The following is a 19,863-nucleotide window of genomic DNA, read 5'->3' on the forward strand; positions in this document are numbered from 1 at the left end:
CCACATGATAGCAGTAATATTGCATATCATAACAACGCATGCAGATCTATTACTGCAATATTCACTGTCTTACTTCATTGTGTTTGATAAAAAAAAAAATAGTTAGGAGCTGGAAGGCTGCAAGCTAATACAAGAATGATTTTGATTTACCAATCTCTCTCTTTCAGCCACTGGAAGCAGAATCCATTACTAAAGGATCTTGACAGGGAGATGCAATAGGCCAGGCTATCATGAGCTGCTTGGAGAATGAACACTGCTATTGCATCACACTCTGCAAACTGAGCCTGTTTGTACAGAATGCTTACAGCGTAACATTAGAAGCCAGTAAGTGCAACAATTCCATATGAGGTGGCTTGTGCTTTGGTACCCCCTCCCTCACTCAGGGCTAGCTGGGAGTAGGGAAAGAATTCCCCACCACAGAGAAACACAGAGACCTGATACAAACAGGCTGTACAGTGGAAATGCTCACCTCAAAGAGCAAGGCAACAGCAGGTGCCAGGCCATGACAAACCTGAGAAAGAGAGGGCCAAGATGAGTAGACAGCTGCTCATGAAAAGTATGTAGTATCAGTGAGGACTACAATGATCCAAACACCCTGGAGAGCAATGGGAACCACAGTCATGGCTATGTCCTTTCACACACTGAACTGGACACAAAACGGAACAGCAGCTCTATATTAGAACTGCTCTAACCAAAATTACCTCCCCCACTCCCTGAGATGAATGAACTACTGGAATCTGTCTCAAGATAGGAGAGAAACAGGGTGCACAATGTAAACTGTCCCCTAGAAGGTAAAAGGGACAAAACCCCTAGACTGGAAAAGTCAGCGAGCCTGTATATACCCAGGGATCCCAGACCCACTGACCCCACCCCACCCCACCCCCTGGCAGCACAAAAGTAGAGCACTTAGAAACCCTGTAGTTATAACAGACACTAGGACCAATTCTCCTCTCACATTAATGTATACCCGGAGTTACTTCACTGAAAACAGTGGAGTGACACCAGCATAAGTGGGAGGAGAATCAAGCCTGAAACATGTTAGTGAGAGTACAGATCACTCTGTCCCAGCCCCTAATTTGTTCAGCATTTCACTTTAGGCACCTCCCGTACATCTATAAAAAACAAAGAGCAAACTTTAAAAGTGCAGGGCAGGGGAGGAGGAAGGGGGCAAATATTAATATAGACAAAGGAGTAGGACTGACAGTGAGGAATCTTCAGGGCTTCTCATTTTACAAGCAATCAATCAAAGATCAATAGTATCTGAAAGCCCCACAATCTTTCACATGTTTATCCTCACAACATTCCTGTGAAGCACAGAAGTGCCATTATCCCCATTTTACTGACGGGGGAATGGAGGCAAAAGGAAAGTGACTTGCCCAAGGTCACGCAGTCAGACTGTGGCTGAGCAGCGAAATAAACCCAGGTCTCTCAAGTCCTAGGTTAGTGCCCTACCACTGGATCATCCTGCCTCTCTACAACTGCTTTTTCAGTAAAAGAAAGTGTGTGTGTATGTGTGTGTGTATATATGGCAGAAGACAGTGCTCATACCTCAGTGAGTGTGTGCATCTCAGAGCACAGCAAAAACTCTGCCAGTGCTAGTGTGAAGTGGAACAAATATTTAGACTGAAGTTACCAATTCCGATCAATTTGCAGTGTGTTGAACTGGTGACCAAAACAGAATTTTATTTTATTAAGAATCTAAATCACATGCAATCCAGAGAGGAGAAACCACCTAGAGCCACTATTGTTTCCATAACATAAAAGCACTCATACACAGATTCTCCTGCAAGTTATTCTACTGACATTAAGACAGGATTACATATATTTCATATAAATCCACACATCCTGTGTGCTCAATCTATTTTGTTTAAGTTGTTAAATCTGCCATCTTTTCATTTCAGGGATAGAAACTACTTTTAGGGACAGCCATCTTGAGATCAAGTAGTGAAGAAACATAAGGGGAGACTGGTTAAAAGTCCTTTTTAAAATAACCAATATTTTAATGGGTGTTTTTAAATAAATACTTTAGAAACCAAAACAGAATCTTAAAAGTTCAGCTTGCTTTTCAAGTTAAAATGCAAACAAACAAACAAATAAATAAATAAAAAAAGCTACCAGCATCAAATCAGCTTGGACTGTGAACACACTAGTCAGTTCCCTTTCTGGTTCTCTTCTCATGGACTAGCACAGTCCTGCATAGCCAATGCTTTGAAAACACTGCAGGGAACATTTACATTAGAAATGAGCTCCCACCCCAAAGTCAGATCTCCACCCTCTCCCTAAAGCTTTTGGGGAGTTAAGATCTATCTTAGTTTAAATGCAACCATTTCTTTTTCCACTGACAAAAGTTTCATGAAATTTTTTTTATTAATATTATGTTCCAGAGAAACTTTTCTCCCACACACTCTTCAACACTTAATTTTGGGGTTATTCATCTTTTTACATTTGCCTGCTGCACTGAATTTCAGCTAATCAATTTCCCCATTTCTTCACACCTGCTCCTTTGTCAGATGACTGGTTTATTTCATTCTGATGAGCAACATTCTGATGAGACTCCCATAACTTGTGCTTTTGAAGTCAAGAATAATCAAGCATAGTGATCCTTTTATTGAGAATACATTTGTTGTAGAGGCAACCTGTACATAATTATTCTGCTCAATATGTGCTCATAGCTGAAGCATGACAGTGCACAGCCACACAGATTTCTACCAGGGAACAGTCACTTTCTCCTCCCACCCCACTTTAATTTTGTCATTTAAATATTGCAATATACAAACATCCAACTTACTGGATATCGTTGTAATGGCTTTGATACCCACCTGAGAGCTTTAGGTTCTGCTGCAATTGAAAACCAATGCAATCTGTTATATTAATTTTGATGGAATAAATGGGCCCAAAGAGTCAAAGGGGTTAATATGACCCTGTCACCGTTCCACATTAAACAGTTTTGAACAAGGTTCGAGGTTTGGTACCATGGCAAATACACCATTAAAAATCCTTTTAACCTTTTGTTAAAGATAAAGAAAAAAAGGAAAAAGAGTTAAAGCATCTGAAATATAAACTATTCAGTAAAGCTTTCTTTTTAACAACATCCCTTATTCATTTTTCCTTTGGCTGAAGATAATTTTTAGAATGAAAACTGCCCTGTTTGACAGACTTTTAGATGGTAGTAAAGATGGCAATAACTGTCCTTTTTGACGAAAAGAGAAGTTAGTTGAGATGGCCTGGAGCTGTTAAAATCTGGTCCCTTTTCCTAAAAGAAAAGACAAGACACACAAAACTGAAGAGAAAAGAACAGCAAAAATAGAAAACTTCTAGAAATAGGCAGCTTCTACGCCTGGTGTTAGTTCTCACTTGCAGCCTCGCTGCTGGAGAAACACAGGCACAGCACACAGTCTTAGCAGCCACTCCAAGATTTGGCAAACTTGTACCAGCATTGGGCTGTTTAAGGCATTGCTGTTAGCTGCCTTTCTGGTCTAAGACTCACAGCAGTGTTGAAAAATATGCAGTCTTAGCCGGTTAAGCCAATTCTTATTAAACAGAAGGCAAAATAAGAGGGAAAGGAAAGAGAAGAAATGAGGTGGGGAAAGAAAAAGACACACAATTTGGGGAGCGGGGGGAAGAGAGAGAGAGCACATGATAGTGAGCACACACACCAATGTCATTTGGGTCCCTCTTTCTGGTCAGGACAACACTCTGGATTATGACAGGAAGGCCCAATGGTGGCTCCTGAGAGACGGTGGAGGTGACAGACATGATGGTGAAGCTCACTCCTTTCTGTTCTCCTCTCTTTCAGTAAGCCAGTGCCCACGTTCACCAATTTTCCTTCCAAAGTCTCTCTCTCTCTCTCTTTTTTTTTTCAAAAGGACCCCAAAAGGGAGTGATGGGTGGAATAGCATAGCCCCTCATTATTTTGTTCACCAATTAGACCTAATTTCCAACACACCAATTTTGGTCCATTAATTTCTAGTCTCTTGTTTACCAGACATGATTTTAACATAGTCCTTGAGTTATATCAGTAAGTCTTTTTGTTTAGACTAATTAATCTGTTCCCCTTTTGCAACTTTTCCCATCAACATTTATTCTGACAAGTTATTCTGACATTTTATGAACTTTTATTTACTGTCCCCCCAGTTAAGCTCACAACTGGAATAAATTTGTGGTCCAATTATCAATAAAGCTCCCTGGGGCAGGTCTTTCTCTGTTCTATACAGCACTACGTACTCTGAGTGCATAATAATAATGGAAAATCTATGGGAGAGGGTTTTAGTGGTAGCATACTCAAGAAGGTTTCCACATATTGTTCTCCAGAGAGGATGGGTGTAACATCACGCTCCTGGGTGTCTTGTAAACATCAGGGATTAAACCTAGGATCTCTGACTCTGAGAACATGAGCCTGCCTCTACAGCCTGAGCTAAAAGACACCACTCTGTTAGACAAGGATGTAGTAGGCTCATCAATCTCTATGTGGCCCAGTCACCACTAGAAGGGTACAGAGAACCACAAAGAGTGGGTGGGATTACAGATGCTTGACCCCAATCCTACCATACTCTTCAATCTCGGTGGATACTTTCACAACACAGAACTATACATGTGGTAGCCCTGAAACCATACCCGATTCCAGGACCATCTGCTCTTCTCTCTAACTCCCTGGTGGGGCTTCTCCATACTCAAGGAATTTCCCCAATGTAGAGGGAACTCTTCTGAGAAGTTGGTGGAGCCATTCCTGCAGATTTACTGCCATTTGTGGTGGATTGGCAAGGAAGACAGGCCAGTGCTCATACACCCCATCCCACATCACACACTCACCAAAGTGGATCCCCAGGCCCATTGATGGGTGGAAAATGCCATGGAGGTGGATGACCTACTACTCCAGACCCCTCAGACCTCTCCCTTCCCCCTCCCCACACTGCAATATAATTATTGTCCTGGTTTGGGAAGCATAATTTCAAGAGACAAATGAGCTCAAAGCACTGATAGCCAATAAGGGCTTGGTTGCTCCAAGCACTTTCCTTTGTACCTTATTGACTGGATGATCCCTGCCTTTACACAACACAGACCATCAGTGCGTCACAGGCATGAATACAACTGTATTTTCCCAACTGCAGCATTGAACTGATGCATTCACATGGTTACAAGAATAGACTGACTGACTATGTCAAGCAGAGGTCAGCTGCTCTCTGAAGCACAACATTAGAAAGGAAGTCAATTCCTTCAGCATGAAGTTTTGTTTTTGAGTGGAGGTGAGGCTTCTGTGTTTGTCTGGGATTTATTCGCAAAGAAGAAGAAGCCATTCAGTCCAAATTCTATTTGATATAAAACTGGATAAAACAGACGCTGGATCTTAAATTTTATACTGTTTTACCTATCATACAAAAGCCAGCTCAATCTATACCTTTAGAAAAGATCATGAGGGCCAAGGAGTTTAATATTTGCTTTGAAGAGATTGTAAGCTTAATATTTCTATATAGTATATTAACATACAGGACAGTATCCAAGCAAGAATTTTTTCATTACACACCTAAGATCAGATAATAGTTTGACACTTTATATAGCTCTTGCATGAAACACATAGCTAACTGGTGCACTGTCAGAAAAGTAATGTGCTCTCAATAAGGGAGCTCTTACTAATGCAAAACTCCCACTGATTTCACTGAAGTAGGGAATGCAGGATCATATCTAAAGTGCATAAAGAAAAAGAAATAATAAAGGCCACTTTTGATGGTTGATTTCTCATTTCCACACTGTGCAATGTCACAAAGATGTCCCATAAAAGCAGAATTCCGCATTTGAAAAAGAAAGATTTGTTTCAGTTAGTGAAAATTCTATTGTAGCACAAAACAGCTCCTAGTTGAGTATTTCTTCTACCGCTTGCAGTCTTTAAGAACAACTGTTTCTGACATTTCTGGGCTATGACTGCAGCATTAGCTAAAGCTGCTGAATGCAGTGGTAATTCTTCAAAATCTGGAGGATCAAAGACTATTAGACAAAACCTGGCAATAGTAAATTACACTGATAATATTTTACATAAGCATGAAGGGAATACTTACCACATGCAAATAGCCTGGAGTTCTGTTGCAGAGAACAAGTCAGCTGTCGACTGAGCAACATCAAGGCCATTTTACTCTTTCTTTAACCAGAAAAACCTTAAACTGGAGAGAGCACCTTATTCCAGCTGATGTTCTGAAAAAAAGGAAAAGAAAAAATGTACCTATGTTCCCATTGATTTAATCATCACGATTACCATTTCATTCATCCAAATGGAGAGAGCCAGAAAGAATGTCATACAGTGGGTTGCTGCTGGAGTCTAATGGAAGGGTAAGGATTGAGAACACAACCTATCTGATGACGTCTTCTTCTCCAGGCAAATGACTCCGAACCATCATCTAAACCTTTTATCCCTAATAAAGGCCCATGGACGCCATACTGAATCTTACAATTTACATCAGCCACAGAGCTCACAGATGGCCTCATTATAGCAACATGAAACAAGATGAACAAGCCATGAGTTAACTGAGAGAAGGAGATTTCCCTCCCCCTTATTATTATTACAAGGTAAAAAAATTATTATTGGTACCTAGCTCTTATATAGCATTTTCATTAGTAGCTCTCAAAGTTCTTGAAAAGGTCAGTATTATTACTGCCACGTTGCAGATGGGGAGAGCAAGTGACTTGCCCAAGGTTACCCAGCAAACTAGTGACAGAACCAGAATTAAAACTCAGGTCTTTTAATTCCCAGTCCAGGGCCCTATCCACTAAGCCACAGTGCCTCCCTGTGGTATCTTTGATTCTTGTTGGCAACTTACAATTTGTGACCCTTGTGCTTCCAGGAATTGCAAATGCCAAGCAGGATATAAGATCCCCTTTATATTATGAACTAAGGTCCACCATCTAACACTGAAAGGCACTTTTTGCACAAAAGATGACCTTTCATTTTACTTACTCTCTCTAGCCTGCTTTGTTGTGGAACTATATTGATGACAGCTTTAAAAATTGTTACTAACTTGTGACTCTTAAAGAGATTTGTCATTTAGATTAATCATAAATTATGGGAAGCAGTTGTGACTTTTTTTCCTTTTGACTTCACATAATAAAAAAACATCCAGAGAGACTCTGCAAAAGAAGCTACAAAACCAAGATGAAGGAAAGGACATCAGGAAGGGGGGTGGGCAGAACAAATCCCCTGAAAACATTCAGTATCTTCTACAGATAGTTCAAAGACTAGTCAATGTTATGGGCCAAATTCCATGACCAAAGCCATGGGTGCTGTACGATTGGAACAGGACCATTTATATCATTAATATTGCCACTATTGGACAACTGCAACAAATCTTGTACAAAGTGTATCATGTAAGATGTTAGTGGGAAAGCTATGATTTGCTGAGTACGATTATCCTTTTCTATGCATGTATGATCTTTGTATCTAAAGTTATGAATACTGACTATGTACCAGTATTTAAAATGTGTTTGCTCCTGGGGTAACACCCATAAGATAGTTTACATCCACTATAGCCAGCACAATGTGAATGGACCATTCAAGCTGATAGCTCATTAAACAACTCTCACAATGGGCCATAGAAGAAATTCATCCAGCATAGGGAGCCTTCCTGTAGACCTTTAGCCAGAATATGGGTAATGGCTACTCCTATGAGTCATCAAAACATGCAAGGCATGTGACTCGCTCATGTGACCCTAGACTCCATCTTGTGCCTGTAATTTTCCACAAACTAAGACTGAGAACATTCCCTCCACATGGGAAAAGGTATATTAAAGGACCACAGAAGTATCTCCATTTTGCGTCTTTCCTGCTCTAATCTCTTACACTAAAAGGAGCATATTGACTGAGGACCTTCCAATTTTTTTGGAAGTTACCAGAGTCTTTACAAGCCAGCAGTCTGTAATATCACTGCTATAAACCTGATCCAAGAACTTTGCAATGATTGTATGTATATAACTTCCTAACCTTTTTAACTCTCTCCTTTTTTTCTCTTCTAATATTTAAAGGTTTATTTATATACTAAAGGATTGGCAACAGTGTGATTATTGGGTAAGATCTGAGCTCTATACTGACCTGGCTATGTGGTTGATCTCTTGGGATTAGAGGGCCCTATAGGTGATGGTTTTCAGTAACAACTCATCACAGAGTTCAGTGTCTGGGTAGTGAGACAAGAGCTGGAATGCCTAAGGAGACTGCATTTCTGACTTCTTGCTAACCAGTGTGGTGAGACAGAAGTTTACTTTTGTTACTGGCTTACTATTTCAAATGGAAGAATGACCGCCAGTTTTGGGTGAGTCTGCCCTATTTATCAGCAGCTTGTCCTGAATCTGGTATTCTCAGCTGCGACCCACTGAGGCACAGTGACAGTGCTGCGCACAGGTATCCAAGGGAAGACACTACAATCCAAGTAGCCTTGCTAGTGAAGACTTGGACCTGGATTGTAACCATAGGGTGCGTACGGGGTGTGCTGGGTGTGCCCAGGCACACCCTTATGCAGGAGTGGGCAAGCTCATCGTGCCCGGCCCGCCTGAGCTCCCGGCCAGGGCTCTCCCTGGCCCGACCCCTGCCTTCCCCCATTCCCCGGCGCCTCAGCACGCCACATCCAGGAGCAGCCCTGGACAGCGCTGCAGTGGCGTGGCTTGGGCTGCTCCTGAGCGCGGTGCGCTGCGTCTCCGGGAGAGGGGGGAGGCGGGAATAAGCGGCATGGTGAGGGGCCTGGGACCAGGGGCTTTGGATTAGAGGCAGGAAGTCCCGGGGACAGTCAGGGGACAGGGAGCGGGGGCAGTTAGATGGGACATAGGTTCGGGGGGGGGGCGGTCAGGGGATGGGGAACAGGGGGTTGGATCGTGGGAGTTCAGGGGGTCTGTCAGGAGGTGCGGGGGTGGATAGGGGTCGGGGCAGTCAGGGGACAGGGAGCAGGGGGGGTTGGTGGGGGGTGGGGTCCCAGGGTGGTGGTTGTGAGGGGTCTTGGGGGGCGGTCAGGGGACAAGGAGCAAGATGGGTCGGGGATTCTGAGGGGGGCAGTCGTGGGGGCAGGAAGTGGGTGGGGGTCGGATAGGGGGCACAGCCTTCCCTACCTGGCCCTTCATACAGTTTTGGAACCTCGATGTGGCCCTTGGGCCAAAAAGTTTGTCCACGGCTGCCCTAATGTCTCCAAAAAAAAAAAAAAGTCCCTGTCAATCTGAATTTATTAATTTGGAAAGACGATTTTTGTGTTGAAAAGAGCTCCTATATCTTCCCTAAGATAATCAGCCTAATATTTGGTTGCACATAGATTAGACATAGCTCAATTTAAAATCAAACCTGTTTTGAAATCTGCCAAGCTGAGAAAACACTTACATAGTATTTGTTGTGTACTTTGGAAAAGTTAGAGACTCACTGTAATGACATGACACCCACTTCTCATGAGCGCCTCTTCTGGTCAGATGTGTCTGTGGTCTTTAAACAGTCCCAGCCCTGGTATGGGGCCGTACCCACAGGCCTTGCTCCCTGGAGACAATGGTTGTGTCATTTCTGGCCCCAGCTGGGCCACTAAGTAGTTTAGATCCACTTCTGGGGGGTTTACCGCTGTCTGTAGGCCATTTCCGCAGTGGCCTATGGGGACAGGGGAGACCGGGCCCACTCACTACTCCAGGTCCCAGTCAGGGACCTCAAGAATAGGACACCACCTTGTCCCTTTAACAAAAACTACTTTCAGTTCTCTCAGCCACTTCCCCGCAGTCCCAGCCTTCACCAGTGCTTTACCCTTAGCTCACAGCCTTCCAGTGTTCAGGCCCAGTAGCCAGCCAGGACTCTTTCCCACCCCTGTCTACCAGCTTTGAGCTGTCCATGGTGCTGCAGTTCCCTTTAGCCAGCCAGGATCATCATCTACTCTTGACGGCACTCTGCGCCAAAAAAAATTAAAATTCTGTGCACAGTTTTTTAAAATTCTGCAAATTTTATTTGTCAAATATGGAGGCTTCAGCGTGGCAGTGGGGAGCACAGGCCAGGGGCTGCACAGAGGTGGGAGATCACTGTGCAGCTCCCCACCCGGGACACGGACTCAGCGGCGAGGCTGCACCAAACCCTGACACAGCGCAAGGACTGGACCTGCCCCAGAAACATCCCAGGGCCCTGCCCCGCCATGCCAGGTGTGGGCAGCAGGCACATCATGGCAGGATCCAAGCGTGGAGGGGCTTAGTGTGGGGGGACTCAGGTGTGGGCTGAGAGGGTTCTGTGTGGGGCAATCTGGGTGCAGGTGGCTCAGTGGGAGATCTGGGTGCAGGGGGATCTGAATGCACAAGGGATTGTTGGGGGGTTCTGGGTGCACTGTAATAGGACTCTGTAATAGGTGAAAGGTGGCTGCAGCTCGGCAGGAGGGTCTGAGTGTTGTGGGGATAGAGCTCAACAGGGGGGTCAGAGTGGGGAGCTCAGTCGGAGAGGTTCAAATGCTGGGGTGCAGCTGGTTGGGGCTCAATAGGAAGGGGATCTGGGGCCGGGTGGCTCATCATGATAATCCAGCTGCAGAGGGAGTGGGGCTCATTGGGAGTAGGCGTTCTGGGTGTGGGGGTGGTGTGAGGCTCGTCGGGAAGGTCTGGGTATGAGGGGGTCTGGATGCACGGGGGTTCGGTGGACGGGGGAGCAGCGCCCTATACAGTGATCCCTCCCCCTGAAGCTGAGGAGTGATGGGTGCAGGAAGCACAGGGAGAGTGCAGTTTGCAGAGCTCCCTACAGCTGGGGAAGAAATCTGGGGGTGGGTTGGACAACCCCAGATGCCACGTAGGGGAAGAGGAAGTCCGGTCTTCTCCAGCCCAGCCAGGACTAGCAGCTGAGTTCGGCGGAGGGTAGGAGCCACCAGCCAGGTCCTCCCCAGTCGCACCCCGTGCCCCACAGTGATTTACCTCTCTGCCAGCTGCCCTGGGCAGCCAAAACATACTTCTAGGGAGGTCTTATGACCGCTGTTGGGGCTTCCCTTTGCTTCCCCATCAGAAGGTCACTTTTCTGTGGGGAAGCAAAGAAATCTGTGGGAGACATAAATTCTGCACACAAGCAGTGGCACAGAATTCCCCCAAGAGTAATCATCTGCACTCCTCTGGCTCCAGGAAGTAACTAACTGGCTGCTCCCTGCAGCCTCTCTGATTGGCTTGCCCTTTGCAGTCTCTCTAGGCCACTCGGAGGACTTAGCTCCACTGCTCCATCCCTGGGATGGACATGTCAGGACCCTGAAGCCTCCAGTAGGAGGCCTCCAGGCCTAATCCACGCCGTCATACTCATGATATACATTTATTAATTTTGGATCAGGAGCTTAATGAAGCTGGAGTTACCACTTGTAGAAAGCAGAGTTACTTTGTTTCCAGCAGAAGGTTTATTTAATTTGGTCCCCTTAATGCCTATTAATATTTTCCATCACATTCCTCTCCATTTCCTCCATATAGGCTCAAATCCTTCAAAGACTTACACACCTGCTGAACTTCACACACTGTGTATTCCCATTGACTTCAATGAGACTCCCCACCAGCATGTAAAGTTAAGCATGTGCTCTATCAAAATTGTACTTTATACATTGATTTTATGATATATTCTGTTTTTCTGGCATATGCCTGGGTCAAAAGCCAATGTCACTGTGGTAGGAAACTGTTTACAGGACAAAGAAGTCATGGCCCCACCCATTGCCCCACTAGTTAATAAGCCAGGATCTTACAGCTCTGAACTATCTACTTTTTCTTTACTACTGTAATCCCTGGTTTCTTTCACATCCCTTAACTAAATTTGCTTTATAAGGCATTACCTCAGAAACATCCCTACAAAACTGATAAAACTGTAATCAGTCATTATTTTCTGTACTGATAACACACAAAACATGGCCATGAAGGCTAAAATTTAACTTGGGGAAAAATAATGGATTTATTATATATATTAGGTCATCTAGTCTAGTCCCTTTCAGGATTGATCCCTTCTGCATGTTCTGTAGTAGCTTGTCTTGGCCACCTTCCTTCTGAATTATGAGATGCTTCTGTGTATGCAGATCAAACACACACCGGCTTTAGTTTTGCAGCCATATCATGCTGCATATCTACTTTCTTTCCAATATCACCCCTAGCTTTCTTTCAGCATTATTGCTTTTCACACATCTTCCTTCCCACTAAATCTCTGTGTTACCAACTGTTTTCCCTGAACAGATTATCTTATATTTTTGCTGGCAGAATCTTATTTTATTATTTCCTACCTATCTAGCATCCTTTAAGTTATAATGTTCATGCAATGTTTAAAATTACATTTTGAGATGGTACTGGCTTTATGTAAAAGCTCCTTGAAAACAACACAAAATTATTATTACAAGAGTTTAAGAATTAAGTAGCTTGCTTTAATTTTGCTTGACAGCTGTTTTAAAACATTTTATTATTTGTTGCAGCCCGAGATCAGACTATATCATAGATAAGGCTAAAATTTAATCACAGGTATTTTTAGTAAAAGTCATGGACAGGTCATCGGGCAACAGATAAAAATTCACGGCCCATAACCTGCCCATGACTTTTCTCCAAAATACCCCTTACTAAATCTCTACTTCTGGGGCCCCGCTGTTCCAGGAGGCGGGAGGGCTACTAAGGGAGGCCCTGCTCCAGTGCTGGGAGTTGACTGTCCCCCTGCCACTGGGGAGCGCTCTCTGGATGGCCTCCATGCACCCCTAGGGCTGCTTCTCCAGCTGCCCAGGGACCGCTGGTCAGGCACTCCCCAGAGCCAGCCACACCGGCCACTGTTCTGGAGGTCCCAGGAGCCAGCTGCCCAGGGCTGCCTGAGCAACAGCCGGTGCGGCTGGCCCCAGGACCGCTGCTCAGACATTCCCCGGGGCTCCCCAGGACTGCTGCTTCGGTGGTCCCCAGGACCAGCCGCACTGGCCACTGCTGTCCACAACTGCCAGGGCAGCTGGCCCTGGGTCACTCCGGCAACAGCCGGTGCGGCTGGCCATGGGGTGCCCGAGCTTAAGTCAGCTGCACCAGCCGCTGCGGAAGTCATGGAATCAGTGACTTCTACAACCTTCGTAAAAGAATCACAGCCTTAATCTTAATAGAAATATAGATCTGGAAGGTGCCTCAAGAGGTCATATAACCCATCCCCCCATGGTGAGGCAGGAATAAGTATATCTAGACCATTCCTGACAGGTATTTGCCTAAACTGTTCTTAGAAACCTCAGCTAACAGGGATTCCACAATCTCCCTTGGTAACCTGTTCTTCAGCTTAACTATCCTTTATCACATAGTAAAGAAAACCAATTCCCTCTCTACTTCCATTATGCATAGCTCCTCTCACAAAGCCCTATCTTTTAACTGATTGGTACATTTGCCTAAATGCTCATTAAGTTGTGGCCATTCGTGCATCCTGTCTGCACTTAGGATTTTTCTTCTAATTTCCCACTAGTGTAGCACTATCAATGCAAGCAATCTCAGTATAATTCACTCTACAGGGCACATAAACTTAAGGGCATAGGTTTTTATTTATTTTATTATTTTTGGTTTATTTGTTGTTTTAGACACATACACCCAGTTTAGTATTGGAAATACTTTGCATTTTACTAAAACATACCCTACAAGACAAATCTACATTTCAGAATGAAGTTCACAGGATCTGTATCTGAAACAAAAAGTGCCAGGGTAAGAGGTGAAACACACATATTTCAAGAATGTGAGAGAGAAGACATCATTGCTGCTGACTGCAGGCTTCTAGCTCATTCTTCCTGTTTAAAACACAGGAGCCTGCTTTAAATTCATGGGGGCAGATTCATTTCTCTCTTAGCTGCTGAAAAAACATTTAACCGGGGATAATGAAGTGGTTTAGAAAATTGAAACACAAGCTGTGCAATGCAATTACCCCAAAGATCTCCACAACCATTTGGGGAGAATGCGCTCTCTTTCCTTAATTATTGCTTTTTGTTGGCTGCCCTCACTTGTAAAACCTTGACTTTGCTAGGCAGGCACAGCATTTATGCCACTATGTGAGTGTTCATACCCTCAAGCTCACACACTGTTTATTTACTTCCAACGCAGATCTGAGACCAAGAAGGGCTTTTTAATTTCATGTAGAAAATTTAGTGCTGTTGAAAGGTGGAAGACTGACAGCCCTAGAGACTGCAGTTCTGTCGTTATCCATCGACCTGGTTCCAAGCAGGCAGCCACAATGCAAACTTCCCTATACTGTTCCATCAACACGCTTAAAGGCAAAAGTGGAAATACAACCTCTAGAAGCAAAAGAGCAGTTCCTTTTCCAAGCACCTTGGATCGTTTATATGATAGATATTTACCCAAAAGCTGAGATGAGTAGTTCATTTCACAATTCAGTACACTGTTGTCAGGCGACACTTTAATTTAAAAAAAGGAGGGCAAAGTGAGGAACCAAGGCCTGATCTACACTAGAAAATTAGGGTGACATAACTATATCGCTCGGGGTGTGAAAAATCCACACTACGGAGCAGCGTTAGTTACACCAATCTAAAATCCCATGTAGACAGCACTAGGTCAATGGAAGAATTCTTTCATCAATCTAGCTGCTGCATCTTTATGCCAATGTGCTGCTGTAGCATTTTAAGCATAGATGAGTCCCAAATCAGCTAAGATAACTGCTCCTGATCCTGGAGTCAACAGTCATGAATGGCACTATTCACAACGAGAAGGGACATAATTAGTAGCTGGGCAAATACTGCAAAGAGAATTCATAAATATTGTTTTGAATAAACCCTGAATTTGCTAGGATGATATATACAAACCTTTTTAATACTTCTTCACAAGAATATTCATGGTAAGACAATGTGTCCCGAATAATGTACAAATATGTATACACAAGCATTCACACTGCAAATACATATCATTATCTCCTAGATCGGGAAGTGGCACTTATGAGAGCAGTTGTCCCAACCCACAGACACAATAATCCAAAAGGAGAGAGATGTAGATGTGTCACCTGTTTTGCACCCTTTGCAAAACAGACTGTGCATCTGGATGAAAAACAGAATTACTCTGTGTGAATGTGACAAGAAAAAAACATGAACATTAAGTCTGCAAAAGAGCCAATAAATCCCTCTTTAAAGTATGAAGATCCAGTTGTTTTCAAAGCTAGGGTCCATATATGTAGCTAAATGTAATACACTCTTTCGTGGAAAAGAGAATAGGGAAAGCTTAAAAAACATCCCAAATGTCCCTCAGTCTTTATCTCCTGCTGGCTCTCCCCTTCCTCTCTTTCCCATCATAACCTTCCCCAAAAAGCATAAAAGTCCGCCAATGAATTAAATCAGACTTCTTTCCTGTTTGTAGATGTTAGGTAACACCATCATCATATTTAATTATGAACAAATAATACTGGAAAAACAGCTCATGAAGAGCCCAAAGGCTGAACTATTTTTGTACATTTCACAAACAGCTGGGGGTTGGTGTTGGGTCCAGCTCTCAGAATAAATTGCTTGTTCATCTAGCCTCTAGCCATAGTCATGTTCTTCCCCAGGATTTATCTGAGCAAGGATGGGTGAACCTAATGACTTTCTGCCAACTACATCAGAGACAGACTACTTATACAGTACCTGCCACTCAAGGGCCTCAAAATGCATGGTACTCATTAACCATCACGACCCTTGTGAAGTAGGTATATATACCATTTCACTGGTGAATAGGGAGCAACTTGACAACCTTCACATGTTATTGATTAACCTTGTTACATGTTATTAATTAACGTAACAAATGTCATTAAAGGATAATAGACATTGCTTAATCAATCTACCGTTAGGATTAGCAATGTGAAATCTGTTAAGAGCCCTTGTCCAGGAAGCATCAAAGAACATAAGACAAGCGCTGTGTATGTACCAACTTAAAGCAGAAGGTCTGTCACTTGTATGACTATCTTTCAAGAGTTCTTAAGGAGAATGACGCTGATGTTGCTCTGCAAGAAACTCATGCTGTAGACTATAAGCAAGCTGTAAAATATAAAATTAATGGCTATGGACTCATTACCACCATGAATGATGCAAAGTATGGCTTCACCACATACATCAGGCATGGTCTTAAGATGTCTATCCTGGAGGAATCCAGGATGTTCGTTATGGTCTGTTGTCCGATTCTTAAGTCAGCAATAGAGATTCCCATGTTCACTTGTAAATTAATGGAGAGGGTTTTATTGGCCCATCTCACCCCATCTTTGAAGTCATTCTACCAAAGGATCAGGCCAGTTTCGGACTGGCACGAAGTTGCTGCAACCAGGTTCTCACCATTACTAGTTATATTGAGGGTGGCTTCCAGCAGAATGTAAGAATCAAAACAGCATCAACTGATTTATCTGCTGCCTGTGACACAGTATGGAGATATGAGCTATTGCCCAAGGTCATCAAATACCATAGCACTATGAGACTCCTGTCCACAATGTTGAGCAAATGTAGCTAGAGTGTCCTTTTGAATGGGCAGATCAGCAAAGCACATGTCCTCTGTGGTGGTTTACCTCAAGGATCTGCGTTGTCCCACCTTCACTATATAATACCTATATTAATGTCTTACCTGACACAATTTTGCATATGTTCATTTATGCTGATTGCCTGTACTGCAAGAGTGATGTTAAGACCTCACTGCCATCAGTGACATCCTCTCCACCAACCTCAAGATAACATAGGAATACTTTCAGTACTAGAAACTCTGCCCCAATGCCTCCAAAAGCTTGATAATAGCCTTTCCCCTAAACAACAAAGCTGCCAAGGAACCACTTAATGTCATCTTTCACCATCAACAGATCTGAAATGACCCCTATCTGAAGTGTAACTCTAGAGAGAAGCTTGTCTTTTAAAGCTCATCTGGAAAAGACAAGACAAGATAAAAGCAACAACTAGCCTCATCCGAAAACTCATAGGCACAATATGGGGTGCCAATGCACACACATTTTGAACAGCCACTGTAGCAGTGATATACTCTATCACTAAATTTAGTACACCAGTCTGGACAGACAGCTCACATTCCAAATCTCTGGATGTGTAGCTTAATGCCACAAAGAGAATTATAGCTGGAACATTAAAATCAACATCTGTTCAATGGTTGCCCACTCTGGCACGTATATCTGGCTGCACCCAAGTTAAGGAGTGACATGCATCCGGAGAGAGAGGTACAAGTGAACCATGACCAACTTGAACTTACGAATCCATGAGGACCTCCAGAACTTTACGAAGACATGCATGAAATCTTGTAAGCCTTTTTGGCATTGGGCTAAAGCTCTTAAAAATGTCCTAGTTCAGGGGTTCTCAAACTTCATTATACCGGGACCCCCTTCTGACAACAAAGTTACTATATGTCACCGGGGGGGAGGGAGGCATGGAGCCCAAGCTCTGCCACCCCAGGTGAGGGTGGAACTTGGGCTTCAGCCCCAGGTCCCAGCAAGTCCACAGCTTGAGAACCGCTGTCCTAATTCACTCTGGAGGTACACTGGAAAGAATTCTGGGCTAATATTAATGTCTCAAACAACATCTGATTGCCAACCCACAAAAGAACTTTCAGGCTTCAATCTCTGCCAGAAACAATGATCCACATTGAACAGTTTCAGAACATAGCATGGTAGATGTGGTCATCTCTTACACCACTGCAAGATGAGAGACAATGTAACTGTGGACACCAGTCACAAACTATGGACCACACTGTAGTATAGTGCCCGTGTCAATCTTTTGCTGGTGGTATCTCAGACTTACACCAAGCCACTTCTGAAGCTACTCACTTATCTGGACTTGGCTATTTGAATGTTGCTAATCACTTCTTTTGCCATACAAAGATGATGACAGGTGAATACATCAAAGCAGAGAGAAAGTAAGCAACTTCCCTGAGGATCACACAGTTACTAGCAGAGCTAAGGATAGTACCTAGAAATCCTGACTTACTGCTCTAACCACTTTAAAAAACCCTAATGTAAAAAATCTGGCAGTATGTTAGCTGAGGGTATTTGGGGATTGTTTAATTGTAATTCATTCAGCCACAGGAAGAGAGTCAAGAATTCAGCCATTTGTGTATGTGCAACAAAAGAACAATAATAGATCACATGTTAAGTCTTTTTCCTTCAAGACTTTTTCTCAGGTCATTCATGGTGGTTATTCTCTGTCTGCATGTCCAAAACTGGCAATGAATGGCACACTAGTAAAATACGGCTCCCACTTGCAAAGACTGAGCCTGACGGTACATTTAGGAAAAAAAAAAAACACACAGGCAGGAAGCCATCTTTCAAAGGTCCACATGCTCCTTCTGTCAGCAGCCTTCTCTCCCCATTGGTCAGACTCTGGGAAGTCTAATTAAAATGCTAATTGAATTATGTACCTTTGTGCAGCTTGTTTTAAAGGTGTGTAAAGTGTTTTTTACATTTTTTTTAAAACCATCTTTTTCTTAAAAAACAATTGATAGGAAATGTACCAAAGGTGAAAGAATATTCAAAGCCCAGAGAGCTGCAGGAGTGTGATAACCAATGGCCAAGGTACGGTTTCCTGAAAACCCACACTGCGGGAAGTAGGAAAATACTACCAAATGGGAGTAACTTTGAACTGGAGGGACACATCTTCCTTCTAGCTTCCATATGACCTCAGTGTATCAAGGAGGTTATAGACTCTACTTCCAGGAGGAGGGATTCCTTTCGTACCACCCCACCAAGCAATCCATAGAAAGGTAACAAGACAGCCTCGGCAGAGTTAAGGTGTAACGATGCTGGTTCTGGTGGGACCCAACTGAGTGCACCAATTCAGGACAAACTGCTTAAAGCAGGGCAGTTACAGCCCAAGGCTGAGGTTTCTGTGCACACCAAGGCAAACCAAACCAGCCAGATAGAGAGGACTTTGGTCTCACCCCACTGGCTAACCATAAGTCACACAAAGCAATTCCCTTAGACACTCCAGTTTCCCAGTATCACCATCAGTGCCACTCATTATGGGGACAAATGGTTATGAAAACCAATACCCCAGTAAAAGAAAAGAGGTTTCTCTCGATCCCAAAGGACCAAGCCCCAGACCCAGGTCAATATAAAAATCAGATCTTACCCATAAATCACGCTGTTGCCAATCCTTTAGAATCTAAAATCTAAAGGTTTATTCATAAAAGGAAAAAGATATAGATGAGAGCTAGAATTGGTTAAATGGAATCAATTACATACAGTAATGGCACAATTCTTGGTTCAGGCTTGCAGCAGTGATAGAATAAACTTCAGGTTCAAATCAAGTCTTTGGAGGACATCCACAGCTGGGATGGGTCTTTCAGCCCTTGGTTCAAAGCTTCAGTGTAGCAAAGTTCCTTCAGAGGTAAGAAGCAGGATTGAAGACCAGATGGAGGAGCTGCAGCAGCTTTTTATATTCTCTTGCCATGTGGTCTTTTTTTTCTTTGTTCCAAAGAGAAACTGTCCATCACATGGCATGGAAAAAAACCTCAGAGTTCTGTCCATAGGCATGTCCCTGCATACCTTGCTAAGTTGCAAGGCGCGTCTGCCTTCTCTCAGTGGGTCAATTGTATAGCTGATGGTCCTTAATGGGCCATCAAGCAGGCTAGGCAGAGCTGACACCAACTTGTCTGGAGTGTTCCCTAGAGGCATAGCACAAGTTTGAAATACAGACAGTACAGAACCAATATTCATAACTTTAACTACAAAAATGACACACACATATAGACAGTATAATCATAACCAGCAAACCATAACCTTGTCTTAGACACCTCATTTGACCCACTTTATACAAGATTTGGTGCCACTACAGGACCTTGGTTACAACAGGTTTCAGAGTAACAGTCGTGTTAGTCTGTATTCGCAAAAAGAAAAGGAGTACTTGTGGCACCTTAGAGACTAACCAATTTATTTGAGCATAAGCTTTCGTGAGCTACAGCTCACTTCATTGGATGCATCCAATGAAG

At 43.5% G+C, this 19,863-nt stretch overlaps 1 protein-coding gene across 2 annotated transcripts in view; it reads right to left on the reverse strand.

Annotated features, from left to right (window-relative positions):
• ABAT (4-aminobutyrate aminotransferase) overlaps positions 1-19,863 on the reverse strand; it is a 133,118-nt gene that overhangs the window by 72,889 nt on the left and 40,366 nt on the right. For both annotated transcript variants that reach the window (XM_073362483.1, XM_073362484.1), the window contains exon 2: positions 6,051-6,183. In XM_073362483.1, coding sequence (XP_073218584.1) covers positions 6,051-6,120 — 70 coding nt within the window. In that variant the 5' untranslated portion in view covers positions 6,121-6,183. The remainder of the gene's footprint in view (positions 1-6,050; positions 6,184-19,863) is intronic.

The sequence above is a fragment of the Lepidochelys kempii genome, chromosome 10 (assembly GCF_965140285.1).
Source record: "Lepidochelys kempii isolate rLepKem1 chromosome 10, rLepKem1.hap1, whole genome shotgun sequence".
Lineage (NCBI taxonomy): Eukaryota > Metazoa > Chordata > Testudines > Cheloniidae > Lepidochelys > Lepidochelys kempii.